Source organism: Mesitornis unicolor, unplaced genomic scaffold (genome assembly GCF_000695765.1).
Source record: "Mesitornis unicolor isolate BGI_N332 unplaced genomic scaffold, ASM69576v1 scaffold53771, whole genome shotgun sequence".
NCBI lineage: Eukaryota > Metazoa > Chordata > Aves > Mesitornithiformes > Mesitornithidae > Mesitornis > Mesitornis unicolor.
In genome coordinates, this window is record NW_010162830.1 from 1 (window position 1) to 20,858 (window position 20,858).

At 40.0% G+C, this 20,858-nt stretch overlaps 1 protein-coding gene across 1 annotated transcript; it reads right to left on the minus strand.

Annotated features, from left to right (window-relative positions):
• Window positions 1–3,614: 3,614 nt before the first annotated feature.
• On the minus strand, window positions 3,615–20,528 carry GMPS (guanine monphosphate synthase; the record flags this gene model as incomplete). Its single annotated transcript, XM_010193732.1, has 14 exons — window positions 3,615–4,162; window positions 5,655–5,827; window positions 7,321–7,451; window positions 9,051–9,166; window positions 10,264–10,389; window positions 11,105–11,220; window positions 12,237–12,342; window positions 14,565–14,738; window positions 15,097–15,248; window positions 16,763–16,928; window positions 17,234–17,427; window positions 17,729–17,832; window positions 18,770–18,867; window positions 20,414–20,528. Coding segments are annotated over 14 exons (1,873 nt in total), but the record flags the coding sequence as incomplete, so codon positions are not given.
• Window positions 20,529–20,858: the final 330 nt, after the last annotated feature.

Sequence of the window (20,858 nt, forward strand, 5' to 3'; positions counted from 1 at the left end):
TTTGTGTTCTTTGTTCTACGGGCAACATCCCTGTAGTTTTTTTAAGCTGCCTGCCCTTTATTCCAAGATTTGTAGGGTTCCTTCTTTCTTTTAATGTGTACCCGTATATCACTGTTTAACCAAGCCGGGTTCTTTCCCCGTCGACTCGATTTCCGGCACACAGGGACAGCTCGCTCTTGCGCTGTCAAGATTTACTCCTTCACATGAGGCTTTCTTCACATTTACATGTTAGCCAAGTGGGTTAATGGCCCAAATCTCATTAAGTTCAGCTGCAAAGAGCCATTACATCATTGCACAACAGCCTCTTTGCAATCTGCTTTAATTCGACAAGGACAAAAGCCAGGCACGAGCACAGTCCCACAGCCAGCACTGGGGACCCGCATCCGAGCAGCCATAGCCACTGAGCAACCTCAACCCAGCATTGCAAGCCTTTATTGGGGTTGTGTTCTGCAGAAAAAGTTTAAGATAGGAGTTTTTTGTTCTATTACAAAGATCATTTCTGAACTACGGTGGAGGCAGAAAAGGATTCCTTTAAAGAAGTCAGCACAGGGTGAGAACAGCAATCCCAGAAACAACTGTGGTAACTTCAACTGATACAACATCACCAGAAAACTAATAAACGTATTTTTACCGGAGGAAATGGAAGCAGGGGAAACTCCAACAAGACATAGAGGGTACGAGCATGCAAGATTGCAGGGAGAGCCTGTGCTGAACAGGTACACAAACTCCTTCCAAATCTATAACAAAAAAACTCTCCCAAAACATCAACAAAGCAGCTCCCCAAGCACTTCGGGGCGATGCTTAGCCCCCTCACCTCAGCTCCTCCCTACTGCTTCTCCATTAAGTCCCTTAGTACTCCCTGGAAGGCAGCAAACAGGGCAGAGGATTTGTCCTGGAGTCTCCATCGTCACTGAGCTATAGAGGAAAAACACAAAGTGTAATATTTGTGGGGAAGATCCCCAAACCTGTCCCAAAACCCTGTGAGGGTCCCCAGGCAGTGCTGGGGACACTGCAGGCCACCAGCACCAAGGGACTCTCTATTTATCATGTCATTTCTACATGTAAGCCCTGAAAAAACAAAGTCACACCAGTGTTCAAACATAATATTTTTATTTGTGGATAAAAATTAAGGCTCACAGTACTTTATCATTTCACAAGCAGAAAAATGTTAAAAATTGAGAGTGACGGGGAATACCCCCAATACAAATTCCTCTAACTGCTGACATGTTTTACTGAAGACTCAAGGTGAACAATCGTACAGGGCAGCTACAGTTATTAGTTTGTAAACTAGGTGCTAAATATTTTTTTTTTTAAGAAATATGAACAGAGCATTATGTTTCTCTCCACTTCTGGCCATCCGAGACATATGGATCCCATAAAAACACTCGGGAACTGCTGGGATGATAACACCAATCTTCCTATGAGCAACCCACCACATCTGCGACGCATGGCACAGGTGTTAAACACAGGCAGGGAGCTAACGGTCACAAATTTCATTGCCATAAGACATGGTGATTATAGTGCAATAGTTTATGCCTAAAAATTTCAATATTCCACTTTCTGGCTTAAAAAAAACCCAAAACCAAAGTACATTCCTACAGAGCACAGGAATTGCTGTCAAGCTCCACTTCGTTACAGACATGAAAGCAACCCAGGTGAATAAAAGATGGTAAAAGTGTATGTCAAACCAGTAAACACATGGTATATATCATGCCTATAGTTAATATGCAACTCTGAGGACTTCCAAGTGTGCAGCATGCAGTAAATAAAACATTTCTGTCCAGTTAAAATGCAAATTTGTGGTCCAGAGCCACAGCAGTTACTGTAGCCCTCAACCCAAGGGGCACTGCCATCACCACGCAGCTTTTCCTGCAAATTACATCCAAACCATGGGAGTATGTACTGCAATTTATTCACACAAAGACCAGCTAAGAGTGTCAGTCAAAACTGAGAAAGGTTTGGGTTTAAGAGGTGCTCTATTGTCTTCGTATTAATTTTTTTTAGTAATTCTTCCTGTTTTTCCCGTTTGCTGTCAAGGCAACACAAAGTGGTTGCAGCACCAAGCACAAGCCTCCTTACAGTGAGCAACAAGTGCTACAGCACGCAAAGGCTGAAGGGTTTCTGCATCACACCAAAAAGATTCATTTCTTATCATCGCAAGACGTCCGCGATACCAATGCAGCAATGAAAACAACCCTCCTCAGCTTTTTCCAAAGTTAAAATGTACTCCACGGCTGTAATTTCATTAGGGAGCTTGCTTTGGAGATAAGCTATGAAGTAAATCTGTTTTCAGCAGAACTCACGTTAGAACAGGTTCTGCCACGGCAATCACTGATTTACAGTGGCTTGGACCAACAGCTCCAGTAACAAGAGAACATTTGTACTGATAAAGCTTCACTCCCATCACAAAAAGCTCATCCAAAATGCTCACAGAGGTTGTGACAGGTGTGGGTGAGAATTCCTACCCCCATATTATGAAGGCAGCAAATGAGATTTGGATTAAGATCAATCTGCTGCGCCTGTGTCCCCAAAGGGTTTTAAGACCAAAGGGCTACAACACAGCACCTCCTCCCCAGGGGAAAAACCATAATCTGACACAGGTGAAAGATCAAATTCACACAAGTTAGCCATTTCCTATACGCAGAAATTAAACTGGATTTCCATAATGCTAGGCTGTAAATGTAAGAACAGGAAAATGTGCACAAAAGACTCCAGAACAAATGCTGTCAACCATTATTTCAGCTCACAAATCTATGCCCATAGAAATGCAGGCAGCTGCAGCCATGAAATGCTCCACGCTACTGAACAGTTTAAAGCAAGTGTTTTACCCCACAATACTGCGGTAACCTCACAGCTGAATGAAACACAACTGCTTAAATTAAAGACAGGGCTAAGAGGGATGAGCCTGGTTATGGATCCAGTGGCGGAGGTACCCAGCAGGCACCCAAAAAGCTGCTCATGGCAGAATTCAGCTGCTGCTTTCCCAGCCAGCAAGGGCAGGACATGCTTATCATCCTCAGGTGGATGGAAACAGCTCTGTCTCAATACATCAGAAAGTTCAGGTGTCCAGAGTAACCACCTTGACAATTATTGCTCACTTAACTACAGAAACAGCAGGGTATGAGTGATGGCAGGGATCTACACGGCTTGGTAAGCCACCTCCGACACCACAGCTCCACACTATCCACTATAATGATCTTAAAGACTGAGCTAAGTACAATACATACAAAAAATAAATTCCTCTAAAAGCAAATGCATAGAAAATGAACTGTCACCACGTATAAGGGAAGCAGATGGGCAGCAGGCTGCAAGGGAACTGAAAGGGGGTTCGCAGATCCAGCAGCTCTGGCACAACAGCTTCCCAAACCACACTCTTGTTTTTATGCCTTTATCGGAGTCCTCTGGAATCTGACTGTGGATCTGCCGGTGTGGGCACGTCTGGTACCAATACACGCCTACTGAGTACAGAGAGACAGAGGTAATTTCATATATTTTAGCATTGCTCTTCTGGAGCTCAAGATTACCGCCAAGGGCTAACATGGCAAATACAGAACAAGCGTAACAGTTTACAACAGATACATGGTAATTCCACAACTCAACAGTACCCACTACTCCATTTGGCAAAATATTTATTTATCATAAATCCGTTCAAAAGCAGTTGGTCACAAAGAATTCATTTTACATTTTGAGGCTGTAACAATGATTTTGGGAGAAGGAAACAAAACTGTCTCTTTTTACACAGCGTACAAAAAGAGACGCTGAAATGATGGTTAACAATAAAACACACGGAAAGAGGAAGAACCTGTAAGACGAAGGCAAAAGCAATAGGAATCTGTCTGTGCACCGGTGACGCTGCCATGATTATTTACCCGTACAAATCCTCAGCCCTGCTTGGTTGTTATCCCAGCACAGCTCTGAACTGCAGGTTTATGCTCCAGGAAAGGAATCGGATGCGATGGAGCAGCTCCAGTCACTCTTTCACAGTACTGCATGTCAACATTGGGAATGGTTTCTGATATGACTTAGACTGCACACAGTACTTTAATAGAAAAAAAGTTAATTACTCCCACTCCGTCGTTCCCGGTGGCTTCGATGTCAAGTCATACATCACCCGAGAAATGCCAGGAATCTTCTTAATCTCCGTCACCATTTTTAACACAACCTATTGTGTGGAAAAAAAATAAATCAAAAGAAAGCATGTAAAATAGACCTGATGAGAACTACCCGAGAAAAGCTTAAAAAAGGAAAACCTAATTCTGTTATACACAGGAGAGAAAGGGTCTATAGCATATCACCACCAATCAAGAAATAAAATCAACTTAGGCTTCATGATATCTGCAGTTACATTTGGAACCTGCTGTTTTTTAGCACTGATACTAAACCGAGGTGTGGGTCACAATGCATCTCCCTCAAGGCAGCGGCTCTTCAGCTTCAGAAGGATCTCCTGGAAGTTCAGCAGGTGCAGATGCTGCTGTGTGTCACAAAAAGCATCCTCAGGCTCTTCTCCAACCATCACCTCCCAGCTGAACCACCAAACACACAGCAACTGCCCATCCAAAACCAAACACAGAGCTCTAAAGGTATTAAAAAAACCCCAAAACCCAGAAAGAGGCACCCAAAGGGCAGAGTTTCCATTGAGAGCCATTCTGCAGAGCTCACAATCAATTCATGTCAGTATAAGTATTCGAGGTGAGAATTTGCTGAGCCATAGAGGCTCGGCTTCCTTAAAAATCCCACAGTTCACAACCACACCACTTATATCACATGTGATTTATAGTGCAAGCATAAATTAAACAATGCACTACTCTCCATGGAAAAAAACAGAACATTTTTCATCAAGTATTATATTTTTCCCTATAAATACAAGTATTTACCACAATCTCTACTATTTAGTTACATTATTACCTGCCCTTAAAGTGACCATTTTACATTCTGAAGAATGTGGGTGTGTTTCTTTGCTTGTGGCTTTTGTGGTGTTTGCTTGGTTGTTTTTTTTAAAATACAAACTTCAAGGTCAAATAATGGAATAGTTTACATAGTAACTTAACCTTGAATCATTTATTTTTAAATGGATAGGATGCCTTAAAGTGGTCGACTTCAGTTACATACAATTACTAAATAATGCCTATATGCTTTTAAAGTGTATTTAAAACTGAAGAAGTCAATTCTGTACTTCATCTGCTCTACATTCCCAGAGAGACAAAGTACTTTACGCTGGACAGGGATAAAGTTTCCCAGAAAAACATGCCAGAACTTGACTCCTAAATCCTTTTAGTGACTTGAACAGAAAACAGCACATTTTGAGGTGTTAAACAGCAGGTTCCAGTAAAATCAAAAGTAGGGCAGTTCTGTAAGTTGGGACATTTCCAATTAAATAATGTGAAAATATAATTTTCAAATCCCAGAAATAGTTGGGGTATTTGGGTTTTTTTTAATTGATGGTATTTTGGCTTAAGTCTGTTGGAAAGCCTTTTTGTCATATCCATCTGCCAGCTTCTCATTTTGTTACATTCCTCCTAATTAATACAATAAAAGAGACCAAAAAATTGCAATAAAATCAAAGTCAAGGCAAGCAATCAAATGAGAAGGAAGAAAGTCAAAGTCAGTCATCTACAATAGTTCACATCAAAAAGAAACTTGAAAACCCATATTACCTCTTCTGGAACCTCATTGCCAGGAGTTGCTGCAATCCCAGTCATAAAATCACTGGTAATAAACGTTCGAATGACCACAGATCTTTGACAGGAAGGTTGTTTCTGTAAGGGGTCCCGATCAAAATGCAACGGTGTCAGGATTATTGGCATCTGGCTAATTTTTCCAGCATAACCTTCAGAAAAGAGCAGTACAAAGTGCATTAACTTTGTTTAAAGACACTAAGATGATACAACTTTTACAGCATTTCCCACATGTACTAGGAGCTACACTTGTATCTTCTGGGACCTTTTTGCTGCTGCTCTCACACCTCAGAAGATCACACTCATTACAGTTATGTAATCAGTGATGCATGCACTAAAAGTACTCAAATTGCCACTTGAAATAATCTTCAGTGTTTGCAGGCATGCAGAACAAACCCAGATCATCTCCGTTAGCCAGTCATTCACTGAAAACGCAATTTAAAAGTGACTTTCCCTCCCCCATAACATAACCATGAGATTTTATCTACTGTATCAAGCCAAATAAAGAGCCAAGTATTTGTGGTTTTGACATATTTAACAGCACGCTCTTAAGCATCCCTGTTGCTGGTGGTTGATTGGTAACTTCAGACAATAACCTCTTGCTTTTTTCAGTTTAAATGGCCCAAAATTTGGAAATGCAGGTGCATGGCAGCCTGCAGAGCCAGCCAAATGCTGTGACAGGCTCTCACCCTGCGCTAGCACTGACCGGAGCTGTTGGTACACAGAAGGGTTTTTTTTTTTCCACCAACCGATAACTCAAGTCTTATTTTTGGGAGCAATTCATTCACACAAAGCCAAGCGTCACCAAAAGTTAGCGAGACGCATTTACAGCTTTCCAAACACAATCAACAGTGTTATCCTCAGCCTTTGGAGGGTATTTTTGAACAGATTTTGGTAACGCAGCCTTGCAAACAGAATATGTACTTTCAAAAAGAGATGGCCTTTGTAAATTCATTTACAGAAATACAGGCAAGTCCGATGAACTGCTTCCCACACATAGCTCATCTTCAAATGTAATTAAGTAAAAAAAAATAACCCTGAACCTCAGAACTATTGCATTTCCAGACTCTGCACTGTATCACACGGTATTTATTGAACGCTCTCTGGATGTTAAGGGTTTGAAGCATTACCCTCTGCCAGGCTGAAGTGGCTGGCTTTACAAATACAGCTTTTACTTTAAGTTAAGAGATATGAACCACTACAGGTACTAAGCAACATCACCATTAAAGACTTAGCATTTAGGCTTCCTTCTTCCCACAAGAAGAACCTCGTGATTTAAACGCTATGTCAAGTTTCTTTACTTCAGGTACATACTGATGGCTGAGATCATCAGCTAAGAGATGTCATTTGGTTGCCTTTCAGCTGGCTAACAGGACTTTTTGCACAAGTTTTTGCTGCAGTGAAGCATCAACACCTCTGTCCTTCATGACCTGTCAGAGGCAAGTCTCAATCCCCCCAAATCTCCTAAAATCTCTGCTAGCAGAAAGGCTGCTCCTGTCCTTTACAATCAGCTTCTACAGCTTTCAGAAAAGGCTCTTGCCTGTCATCCCCTTTTTGGGAATATTAGCGAGGCTTGTAGATTTTGACAGTACCACTACACCTGTATCTATAATATAATCCATAAAATAAGACAAAAAAACCCCACCAGACTCCCTGAGAATATTGTGAGCCTCAAAATCAGCCTGACGTAAAGTGCTGAGGACTCCGGTTGTCAGGAAAGTGGGGGTGACGTCTGTAGGGGGTTCCTTCACTGGGGGACCAAACACATACACAACCCTGGAAAACAAACAGTGGGGCAGAAAACCACTTTTTAAGTACCTGAAATGAAACAGATTGCCTAAGGACTGATCCTTGAGTATTGCAGTGAGAAAATAAAATAATATTTGGTTTTACTCTTTAGCTACTAACAAGAGCTTAATGTAACTTCATGCATATATTCTATAAATACATACACACTAGCTTTGTTAATTTATTATGGTTTGTTGGAGACTAGCAATAGCTCCACTATTACTTATTCAAGAGCATTATCCTTTGAAAAAAACCAGAAATACTAAGTCAGTAGTATCACAAAGGGTCTTTTTTCAATTTTACTTTGATGTCAGTAAGAGTTAAGATTATTCTACTTAAGCACTAAGTAAGCACTACTTAATAAGTACCCACAATTTCCATCTTTTCTCCTAACAGGAAACCACCAAAAATACCATGAAATAACAAACAAATTCACTGTTAATGAATAGCTGTGTTTTCAACACAGAGCACTAACACTGCAATTTATACATCTACACTACATCTGTAATAAAATATCTTCCAAATTCAAACCAGTCACATCGGCTTCATCTTTTTAATCTCATTCACTGTGTTTTATATGTTGCAGAACAAAAAGCTCAGTACAATATTGTCTGACTGGCCTCATACAAGAATTTTCTACGATGTATTCACACCAGTTATTTGAGTTTGTAGATACAAACCCAGACTACTTGTTTAAAATCCAACGCAGAAAAATATGCAAGCTTTACATTCTCTATTTTTGTTTGCAATATAAAGTCTGCAAGCATAGCTTGGCAGAAGACCAACTATTTCAGTGCAGTCCTCAAACTGCCAGCTTCAGTGTCCCTATAAACAGCAGTGAAAGACTGAAAACATACCCTGGTACTGCAGAGCTCCCAGAAATGTGCTATATTCAGGTATTAAATCCAAAAGAGCTTAAAGAAGACAGCAATGCTGTAAAACCAGCACATACTCTGAAATTGCTCCAGCAATCCTGATTTTATGCCTCCTTTTGTTCCCTCTGCATTTAAAGAAGTATCTTGCAATTCAAGATCTCATCTTTAAGAACAATACCTCAGATGTCATCTATGTGACAAAATTAAGTTTTGCTATAAGCAACTGCAAGCAGTTTCATCAGGAAGTCTCCATCCAGATCTGCTTTCTCCAGCACTGATTTACTATCGAAGCAACTCCAGCTGCTAGGGAAGTTATGGAACCAAGCAGAGCCAGAAAATGCATATTCATAGGATAGCTCAATTAAGATTAAACTGCCCAGCTTTGGAGCATGCCTGCGTGCCATTAGAACTGACAGCCCCAAGTAAATTCTCTTTTTGACATAAAAAACCTCTACTGCATGACACTGCAACTCAGCAGCAGACTTGGGAGTCTTTCAAAAGAGATTTTGCATAAGTTGCATTGGATGTTGTCTAATCAAGTGCTTTAAAAAGTGAGTATCAATGTCTTATTCAAGCTAGTAATTCCAGAAATAAACCTATGTTTTGATTTAACATGTATTTGTAACTTCTGTAAGATGCACCTCCCCAACATATACCATTATACCATATATTAAGCAGATCATTAGAAATAAAGAGAATTCAAAACATTTACCTGTTTATGTTGTGGCACATGCGTGGTATGAGCCTAGCAAGAAACATAAGAGATTCCCAGTGTGGAGCATCTTTACTAGAGATCCCACAGACATAGCTATATGAACGACAGTCACCCTACAAATTAAACAAAAAACATAACTGAATGTGGCATTTGCTGCCAAAACTGTTCACAATACTTTGCTGTTCACGCTGTAGGTTACAGGACCGTACTTCGTGTCAACATTTAGCAGACACTAAGCCAGTGAAATCAGTCTACTGAGAGGTATCAAGTGCATGAGAAAATGCAGGATAAGATAGAGCTAACAAGAGCATATAAAAAGAAAATTTTCAGAATGAAAAGATTGATATAAGGCGACCTGAGCACAGGGATTAATTGTGTATTGGTATTTTGATGGCACCATCTAAAGAAAGCCTGTGATGAAGCGTAGAAATCTGCTGCTGATGCTCCTATTTAAAACAGTAAGAAAAGCTGACTGTACAGAGTTAGAGACACAAGATTAAGCAGCTGATAATAAAAGACGTAATTCAACACTGCTAAAAGCAAAGAAAGGTACTTTATAGCAATGACTACTCAGTAAAGAAGTCTTCCAAGTTACTGCATGCGATTCTGTGAGAACGCCAGCTCAGCATTTGGTGACAGAAATAAAAACCAAATACAAAGGACGGTCCACAAAAATTCTGGTGGGGATGAAAGAACAGAAAATTCTATGCCATTGCAGAGATTTGAATGTTCCCTTATCCTGAATGGTCTGCACTGATCTGGTTCCTCTCCTGACACGGATAAGGATATGGTACAGCTCAAAAAAGTATAGGAAAGGGCAACAGGCACGTTCAAGCATAGGAAGAAGGGTTTTCTTGACCAACTTCATCTAGGACTCCTCAGCCTTAAAGGGAGCAAGAGGATTGCAGCAGAGGTCTACACAATACTGAATGTCATGAAGAAACTGCCTGTAAGTGACCAGCATTACTAAACCATTATGGTATCCTCAAATACAGCACCTGGCATTTACACCAGGGTCTACTCAGATGTCTTTGCACTACTCCAGCACTGACACGTGACAATAACATCAGTATCACAGGCACTTGAGGTTTACGCTCTTGAGTTAACCCCTCTATTTTCAATCTTAAAGCACCAATTATCACGCTTGGTCGCAGCCTGGGACACTGCTAGGAAGCAGCTTCCTGAACATCCCTGGAGGGAATCCCCTCACCTGCACTCCCACAGTTTTGATAGGTAACAAGAAGGCATTCAGTGAATGTAGGCTTGTGATCTGCATCAGCTTCTCCTGGTCTTCTTCAGTTGTGCACGCTTTCACCCTCTGCAGCAAAGTATGTGGCTGTGCAACGAGGAGAAAAAAGTATTTTTTAATTAAAGCCCCCAAGCATCCGAACAGAACTTATACATTACAAATACAATTATTATTTAAGTAGCTGTTTGCTTAAATTTAGTCGACATTTACTCCTTGGAACCATTTAAAATTACTTTTTGTTTAACAACTGATTTTTACCAAAAGCAGTTTTATTTGATTAGACTACATGCAGTTTAAGCTGAAGCTCTCAAAGGCCATAGGGGAAGCTCTTTTGCTATACTAATTTTTCTTTCACAAAGCTATGCTTAGCAATTTTGTTGTTTATTTCAGATACAGAACAAAGCAATATCTTATTACGCCACACTATAATTCAACAGCTTTTCAAGGAAATATTCCCCTTCAATGTTTTGGAAGACAATTCTAGAAAGTTACAATTATTTCAGAGAGGGGAAAAAATCTCCAGAAATGTTCATCTGCACAAAGTTTAACTAAAGCAAAATTTATATACTGTTTGAAAGGTAAACTTTCATTTTTGAATCATTGCTTAACATTTGCACCAGTCATGGGTGAAAAATTCTACTACGCTATACTGAATGGTATCAAGTGAGTTTTACTGGAATGCATTACTACTTAAAGGACAAAAATAAGTGGTTTTAAACTTTTAGCAGCTTAAACCTCACGCAGGCCTCTAAAGAATGATCACACTGCTTTTATGCATATTAGAGTTTAGTAATTTTATTACCTTCTTAACACTTGCAGAAAAGTCTGCAACTATTTTCAAGATGTTGTTTGTTTCAGGAAAGTCTTTGCACACATAAGGCTCTTCAGCACATATCACTCGGATCGCCAGACCAGGACCTGCAATGCAAAGTTGAAAAAAAAAACAACCATTAAATAATAGGAAAGCTGACTTTCGTCTAAAAATGTGACAGCATCTGGAACAGCAGGTCCACCACTGAGTACAGTATGTTCTGCCATCATACCTATACTTCAATTGTCTTAACACCCAACAAGACAAAATATAAAATATACAAGCAGTTTATTTTGGAATATTTCTGTTTGATGCATTTAAGCATTATTTACCTACACCTGAAATGGGAAGGTTGTCTAAAGCAGCAGTTAGAAGTGTGGCGGATGGCAAACCAAAGCCAACAGGAACCTCGTCCTTCCCTCTGCTAGGCAACTGGGATGAAGGAGCTGGTTATAACACACACTTGAGTGTCCATTATTCTCAGACCCCTGAAGGCTATTTGACCTTTCAGCTATTTAATACAAAAGCAGATATAATTTGCTGGCGATGTCTGAAGACAGCTCCTTGCATTTCATGTGACATTGGTACATTAGCACAGCCCACGTGCTCTGCCAGAGACTACTGCACACCCTGCAGGGCAATCTGCAAACACGCACAGAAAACCATCACCCCCCTAAAAGCATGTGGGCTTATATTATATACTTTGATGTTTTCTGGGGGAAAACTGTTGTTATTTGCCATGCAACCATTTTCAAAACAGCAAATGCCCCTTTGAAAGGTAGACAGATACAGGCCATTATTTCAAGTACAACACATTTGACAGCTCAGGAAGCTGCACTTCACTGATAATTCTTGCTTTGGCTTACGCGACTATAAAGAAACAAACACAGCTAAAAGCGAACTCAATTATAAAACTTTTCCTTCAATAACTATACAAAATAAAGCTGCTCTCAAATGGTCTTCCTGAAAGAAGATACTGCTTAAGTAAAAACTTAAATTGATCCATTTTTCCTGTGTTTAGAGGCAAGTTGTACACTCCAGCATGCTGCAGGTTAATTATGTTCTAAACAATGTTGATGTCACCCATGGCCTTTCACTAAGCAGCACAGACCAACTCTTGTACCTGGGAAGGGATGCCTTGAAACCAGCTCTTCAGGAAGACCAAGTTCTCTCCCTAGTACTCGCACTTCATCTTTGTGAAAGTCCTTCAGCGGTTCTATTACTTTACCCTTAAAAAAAAAAGAAAAAGCAATTTACACTCCAACTTACACATTCAAACAGAAAGCCTTGAATGTTTGGGCTATGGCAGTCAAACTGGGCTGCTTTTTACAGCCTGTGCTGCCAATGCTTGCATAAACACTGGAAAGAAAAGTACATGTGAATGTGGGCTTTGTAAAACAGCTGCATGACAGGGGCTAAGACAAGGAAATTCAAGTCCATGCCAGAAGTATCAATGGCTTAATCTGTGTAGATATAACTGTAAGGTTAAGTTGGCTCTGTCTTCACAAATTCAGACCTTTCTTCTCTTCACCAGATGTTCAGACCAATCTAAAAGCCTTGAAAATACTTTGTATGTGATGAATATTAGAAGAGTGGATCATTAACACTCTTCTCTCTTGTTGCTGAACACTAACAACCTTCCAACAGGGTTACTATGTAATGTCTCATGTGCTGCTTCTTTCTTGGAGTATTTTGTAATGCAGTTAGAGAACTTACCATGTTAGGAAAAAGCAAAACAGGGCAGCCTTCCACATTTGCCTCATATGCTAACATTAAGAGCTCTGCACGAGAAAGGCATTCAAAGAGCTCTTCCAGACTTTGGACTAAACAGCTCAATTGCAAGTACAACACAGGGACAGGACCTGGGCTGCTCATCTGCAGAGAGTTCAACCCTCTGTGTTCATATCATCTTTGGGCTCCTGGTCATCATCCATAGATGTCCATGTTGGGACATTTCAGAAAGCTTTGTGGGTTCTTAAATTGAGAACTGGCAAACAGATTGCGTGCCACCAGCTACTGCTGGCAGAGAGCCAGGCAGGTTACTAGTAACATGATGCAGAAGATGCATAAGAACAGAAAGAACACATTCCTGGAGGCACCTGAAGGAGCTGTCCCTAGATTTCAGCCCATTTAAATGTATTATTCTCCTTTTATTCTCAAGGGAGAGAGGAGAACGCTACGCTTGCAGTGCTGAATGTTACAAGAGGCTTAAGAGAAGGAGAATTTGGCCCTCTCAATCTCAACAGGAGCTGATTATCTTCTCACTAAAGCACTGTCATTGCTCTTGCCGGAACCCATTATGTGCCAGATCTGGACTATCAGTACCTAACGTTACTCATTGACTGGTGTTCAGAACGAGATACAACAGAAGCAATAAGTGAGCCATCACATAATGAATTCCAGCTGAACCAGAATAAAGTTGTCAGAGAAGTCTTAAACTACAGCTAAAGGCATTTGGTAATCCTCTGCTTCCTTAAAATAACACAGGTTTGCTTTGAAGGTTAAAAAGTGAAAAAGTGAGGGAAGCAGCTTTCAGCTTTCAGCTGAGAACACCATTGTTGACTCTGAATGAATCCACGCGCAATATCACAGAATCACAGAACGTTAGGGATTGGAAGGGACCTCAAAAGATCATCCAGTCCAATTCCCCTGCCAGAGCAGGAACACCTAGATGAGGTTGCACAGGAAGGCGTCCAGGCGGGTTTTGAATGTCTCCAGAGAAGGAGACTCCACAACCTCTCTGGGCAGCCTGTTCCAGTGCTCTGTTACCCTCACTGAGAAGAAGTTTCTTCTCAAATTTAAGTCGACCCTCCTGTGTTCCAGCTTGTGCCCATTACCCCTTGTCCTATCATTGTTTGTCACCGAGAAGAGCCTGGCTCCATCCTCGTGACACTCACCCTTTATATATTTATAAACATGAATGAGGTCTCCCCTCAGTCTCCTCTTCTGCAAACTAAAGAGACCCAGCTCCCTCAGCCTTTCCGCATAAGGGAGATGCTCCACTCCCTTAATCATCTTTGTAGCCCTACGCTGGACTCTCTCCAGCAGTTTCCTGTCCTTCTTGAACTGAGGGGCCCAGAACTGGACGCAATATTCCAGATGCGGTCTCACCAGGGCAGAGTGGAGGGGGAGGAGAACCTCTCTCGACCTACTAACCACCCCCCTCCTGATACACCCCAGGATGCCATTGGCCTTCTTGGCCACAAGGGCACAGTGCTGGCTCAGTATGTTGGCATCTTCCGCAGTATCCAGTGCTGGACAATACCCGAACAATTCTGAGCACTTTGAGAATGTACAGACTAGAAAGAAGTGTAATAAATTGCAACATATTCCAGTAGACTCTAGAGGGCCTTATCAGAACAGGGTCCCATCAACATGGGACATTTACACCAGCAAAACACATAAATTGCACATTTTTGATCCTCAACTTTGTATCCTTCTTTTCATTTACCTCTTCCCTTAACTTCCGAATCAGCTCTGTGTCATTATGATGAGTTTTGATGACTTCGGCTTTGCCACTTGCAATAAGGGAAGCACTTTCAATGAGATCGGGTCTGAGGGTACCCTGAGCAAGAAAAACTTCTTCAGGCTTCAGATTCATTTCTCCAATAACTTCATTGGCAATCTGTAAGATGGAGAGAAAAAAAAGCAGTGTTCTGATCCACTTTTCAGTTATCAGAGGTTGAAAGGAAGATCACGGATTGCCCAACAAAGGCCGAGCAGTCCTATAACCCCAAGTTTTGTTGAACTGCAAATGGAAAGAATAACTTCATACAACAGGAACACTGCTGCCTGTCAAAAGTTACATTCTACCTGCATCACCAACACTGGCAGCTGACTGATGGAAAATGACTCATCTTCAGCAAAGTGACAGAAGCATGCCCCAATATCCAGGAATCATATCATTTAAAACAAACTAATAAAAAAAAAATCCAAACACCCCAAAAAACTCCACACAAAAACCAAATTATTATAAACATTACCTTAACAAAGGTGTCACCAATAATTTTTCTTTTCTCTTCAGGACTTGTAGTCATATTTAATGTCTTGCTAATTCGTTTACGTGGAGTTCTGTCTTCATCTGAGATGGGCAGCGTTGTTGTACCATTATAGAACGAATGGGCAGCATTCACCACTGCATGAAATCACAGGAATTTTGGTGGCAAAGTCAGTAAAGATTTTTATGTGAGGTTGCAAAAAAGTAAGTTTCACTCAATTGCTTTAAAATAAAAAAATCATTCTAGTCCTTTTAACTATTAACTGCATTAAATAGGGCTGTTCAATACCTCAAGAATTAATCATAACAAAAGCATTTTATTTCTCTTTTTATCCTACTCTAGAGAGCAATTTTTTTTCCTATTATGAGGCTAGGCAATAGTGTTAAAGCTCAGTTCTTGTTTCTCCTCTTAGATCATAATTTATTTGCTTTATTTAAACGGTTTACAGGATGGTATTTCCCCAAGGCCTTCCTGTAACCAAAATTAAACAATGCACTATTTACTCATGCTACATCATGCCTCTTCATTTAGAGAGGCTCTCAATGCAGAGATTGGAGAGAGGGCTCTTTGGCATCTTTCACCAGCACTGAACTCCATGCTCAGAAGGACATTTGCAGCAAAGAGAACCCCTCAATTTGTTACTCTGGCAGAGCCCAGGTTTATTGGTCTACAGAGTGCAAGATTAAGAAAGACTTTCCACTGAAAAGGTAAGATAAATGAGTAAAAATTAAAACATGTGTCTAGGACAAAGTTCAGACTTTGCTGCATCAGGATATTGAGCCCAAATGTCTGCAGGCTCCCTGTGCTATTTCACCCTGTCAGGCTCGTGAAAAGCATTGCTCACCTCGTACCACGCTTCCTGACCAAAACACAGGAGAATCACTTGACAACAGCACTTACGTACAGCCCCGGAATAGGAAGTGATTACTCATTAAATAAATCAGCCAGGCAGTACACAGCAGCTCTCACTGTTTGCACAACTCCAACACCATTTGTCTTCTCTGACCTCCTCGTACTTCAGGCACCAAAACACCTTTAAACCTTCCCATCAGCCATGACAAGGCACCTTCTGCGCTCTCAATGTATTGCTTTTCAACAGGGTACTTCAAAACCAACTAAAATGCACCTGTTTAAAAGCCAGGAGGGCTGGGGGCAGGGGGCAAAAGCCTTGAAAAAGTAGTTTTAGCTCTGATAGCATTCAATGACTCAATGAGCTCAGAGGTTAAAAAAAACCAGGACAAGAAATAAAGCCCCACTGGAGGACTGTGAACAAAGCAACTGAAGAAACCTGCTAAGAAATGAATTTTGCAGCTGCTGAAAAGGATTATTTATCCATCAGCAGCAAAGTGATGGAGCACCAGTGACTGAGGCACATATCCACTGCTACGCTGAGCTCCAGCAGCAGGTATTGGATCTCACCAGCTGAAAAGATGGGTCGCTTCATTGTATGCTCCAATCAAATCAGTAAGGGTTAATATTTTAGGTCTGAAATGTTGGGAATAGGCCTAGGTTGTTCCAAATTAGCAACCATGCTTTGGTATGTAAAGTTTGAGAACTGCAAAGGTCAAGTCAATCAACGAAACAAGACACTAAACATACATTTTGGGATCATCACTAGTGGTATCAGGCACATTTAGCAAAATTCTGGTACCTTTAACATGAATGCCAAGTTTTTTGAGTGCCTCCTCCACAGACTGACTCTCTCTTTTGCGCATAAACCCATTATCGATGTGTACAGCTATGACCTGATCTTGGTTTAAAGCTCGGTTCAGGAGAGCAGTACACACTGTCGAGTCCACTCCACCACTAAGTAACACCTAAGGATGAGGAAGAAAGGAAAAAAAAAACCATCATCTGGTCAGCTGTCTATGGGGAAAGTGTTAACAAATAATTCAGATACAAAGACCACAACAGACTACTGACTTATAGTCAATGATTTGGGAGAAAACAAGAAGACAAACAATGTATCAACCCAGTTGTACAAACTTTCTAAAAACTGTTTAATGTATTACCCAAACCATGACAATTCTGCATTTTTCAAGTTAACCTGAGCAATTGTAAGTGTCAGAGTTTCTCACAGGGTTTTGCAAATAGTCTTTCAGCTTCAATCCAACCTACTTACCAGGACTTTTGATGAGCCCACTTTCTCTTTGATATCCTGAATGCACTGAAGCTCTCTGTTTTCCACTGTAAAGGTACCACTGCATCCCGCAATATCATAAAGAAAATTCTTCAGGATCATTTTTCCATTCACTGTGAGGCTGACTTCAGGGTGGAACTGTGCTCCATACATTTTTTTGGATTCATTTGCTATGCCTTCATTGGTGTAAAGAAACAAGCATGACAAAAAAAAGAAGCAAGCTAAACACATACCCAAGGAAGTCAAACATGCACTTTTTGAGTGTCACATTTTGGCTTTCATTTTCATGTCTATTCCATTCTTATCATGACAGCACAACATGCAAGCAAAGACACATGAAATCGATAAAAACAATTCACTTATTTGGCAATTAAATAACAGAGATATCCTGTTCCCATCTGGCTCTAACTACTCAATGCCACATTCTTTCCTTTAATTAATACTATCAAAAGGCAATTTTGGTATGAAATAAAATACCTGCTATAATGTTCCCAGACTGTGCAACCACTTTGAATCCATCGGCTACTTTATCCACGCTATCTCCGTGAGTGAGGAGCACAAGCTCTTCCTTCTGGAGGCCCCTAAACAAAGAATAAAAATTAAACCAATTAAAAAAATAACAACCACCTACCTACCTGAGTTTCCAAGAGAAGCCCTTAGGCATCCCAATAAAAGCAAATCTCAATTCTCCAGGCTCATCTGAAATATATGTAGGATTTTCTTCCCAGAAACAGCCATCTCCAACTCTGAGATGTCTCAGTTGGAAGCTGCGTAAGGTCTCATACAAGAACTTCACAAAACTGATAATTTATCTTAATTCAGAAGGTTTTTTTCTGTTTGTTGGTTTTTTTCATGAACATATCAATATTGAAATCTCCCCTCTTTGACACGTCCTGCCATCTAGAATCAAGCAGGATGCTTGGAGTCCTGCTTTTTATTTCAATGAAGTGATGTTTTCTTGCTCAAAACTAAGCATTTTCAGGAGAATATGGGCACCTCAGACTTCAGGCAGTTCTGCAGTAGCCCTGCAGGGGAAAATGAATGAAACTGGAAGACCAGAGATGAGTAAACTGTTAGAATTATTACAATGAACTTGAGAGGCATTGATAAACTACCAATAAATCTAGTTTTGGTTTTATAAAACATCACAAAGCAATTTTAAAGGAAAGTAGAAAATTAATAGTTTCAGATTTTCTACTACCTTACAAAAAATTGCATGGGAGTCAACGAACAGAAGAGTAATGTTTCAAGTTCTACTTTGAAATAAAGGGTTTACACAATATTCCAAGCAAGCATGCCTACATTTCTAGAGTCAATTGAGAAGTTGTGCCCAAGTATTTGTTTAAATGAGTAACTTGTTTACTTATAAAAACATCTGTACAACTTTTATTAGAAATTACCAGATAAATATGGGTGCAATTTCACTATTTTCTTTAAAATAAGCTTCCTCTCATCCAGCCACCAATTTTCAGACTGTTATTTCCAAGATTATTTTAATAACTTTAGATGTCTATGTACCTGAACAGTGAACATGTGTTATCCAGAGTAATGCTGAACACTCCATCTTCTCTAACACTCTTCCTATGCACCGTACCTCCAAACACCTTATTCATCATCTGTCAAAACAGAAATATTACTTGAAAAAGCACCACACAATCTAGTAACGCTTCATACCTCAGTCTATGACTGACAACAGCTCTAGCCCTCCAATACATACCAACCTAGTTTTTAATGATTATACTCAATATATAATTTTGTTCTCTACAGAATTAATTATCATTCTGTATTGGGCTCATTCCCTTCAGTCAGCATAGCTGGGGACTGATACCACACACAGTGAGCAGCAGAAATCCACAGCAGTAGACGACAGGCAGAGATTTCCAAAATAATGCATATTCAGTAACATAAACTTGCACTTATGTTTTTTCTCTGCAAATCAGCTGAATATCTGAGGCCAGTTACCATAAAAATCAGTTAAGCTGCTGAACAAACATCTGATTTACCTATCCTTTAGTTAAGGGCCTTGAGATAGGCCTAAATGTCTAAAAATCTGGCTCTGCAGCTCCAGAGAATCAGTCAGAAACTTGAACCTATTTCCTCAGTGTTATTTTGTGACTCTTAATAATACTTTCTCTATCACAACAGTACAATTCTCAGTTACATTTTTTCTTTCTAAAACCTCACCTTGTTGTTTGGAGTTGGATATCTGCATTACAGATTTCAGAAGTCTCAAAATAAAGATTATTTTCTTCGCAAATACAACTGGTAACTTAAAATATTTTTAGAGATTCACCTTGTAACTACTTTAATTTTCAGATAGTTAAGACTTTTAGACCTAGTTTGGCATTATACTTGCTACGCTTGACCAATTTCTGTCTTTTATAATAAAGTAATAGTGTGTTAATACACACACTTGATTCATTTCTGTAAAGTCAGCCTGAAACTCCTCTGCTTGAGGCTAGCTAATGTGGTTTTCAATTTGCTTGGCATTTTAAGGCTCATTTTAATATAACATGTTTCCCTTTAGAACAGGGAGTGCCAACATTATTTCCGTAATCACCAGCCTTTCTCAAGGAGTTTTTCCAGACATTATTGAGCACATCACTAACCCTGGAAAAACCAAGATGCACAAGCAGAAGACATGCATCTAATCCATCCCTTGTCTCCTTGGCAGTCTGTTTCTTCACTTGGCTTGGATCTACTGGATCACCACAGGATCACCACTCAGTCCTAAGGTAAATAACTGTTTTGTGGAGGGGAAGGTTTAAGCGCTTTTAAGTACTGTACTAAGAACATTCCATGCTTGAAAACCAAAGGGAAAATCCATTTCACTGGTTTACATGAGGGGCCCATTTTCCAATACCAGCTAGACAGAAGTAGTTAATGACTGCCAGGTTATATTTATTGTGACAAAAATGGCAGTGTGGAACTCAATTCACAGCCCTTAAGCAAAGAAAAACAATTTATACTACTGAAATGGCAGAGCCAAGAAAATAATACACAGTATGCTCAGTTCACCAATTAGCACTTTAGAAGTATCTTTTGCACATGTGGTATTATACTGCTTATATTTGAAAAGCAGGTCCTTTAGCAGTGCACACTCAGTTAATGTCAGAAATGAAGCCCAGAGGACAGCTGTAGACAAACATCTCCCAACAGCACCTGCATGCCATAGCAGATTCCAAGAACTGGTTTTCCTATTGTAAATATCGCTGGGTCGAACCATGGCGCATCTTCTGCATACACAGAGTTTGGTCCTCCAGATATAATGATAGCTCTGCAGGCAAAAGAGAACGAAAACATTAACTCAAATACATTGTTTACTTTTAAATCTCTTTATTTGCTTTAAACATTGACATTGTCTCATAACACTCTTAGAACTCTGTATATTCTAATATAAATTTTAACACAGATATATACATATAACATACAGCTTAACTTTGCTATGCTACAGCTGTCAAAACCAGCTTCCCAGAGAAGTATTTCATCAGTTTAAACAAAGTCAGACATAAACCATCTTAAAAAGTGACTGTATTCTAAATTTCTCATAGCCAGGCGTCAAGTACAAGAGAAGCTAAAATCAAATGCAGAGCATTAGCATTTATAT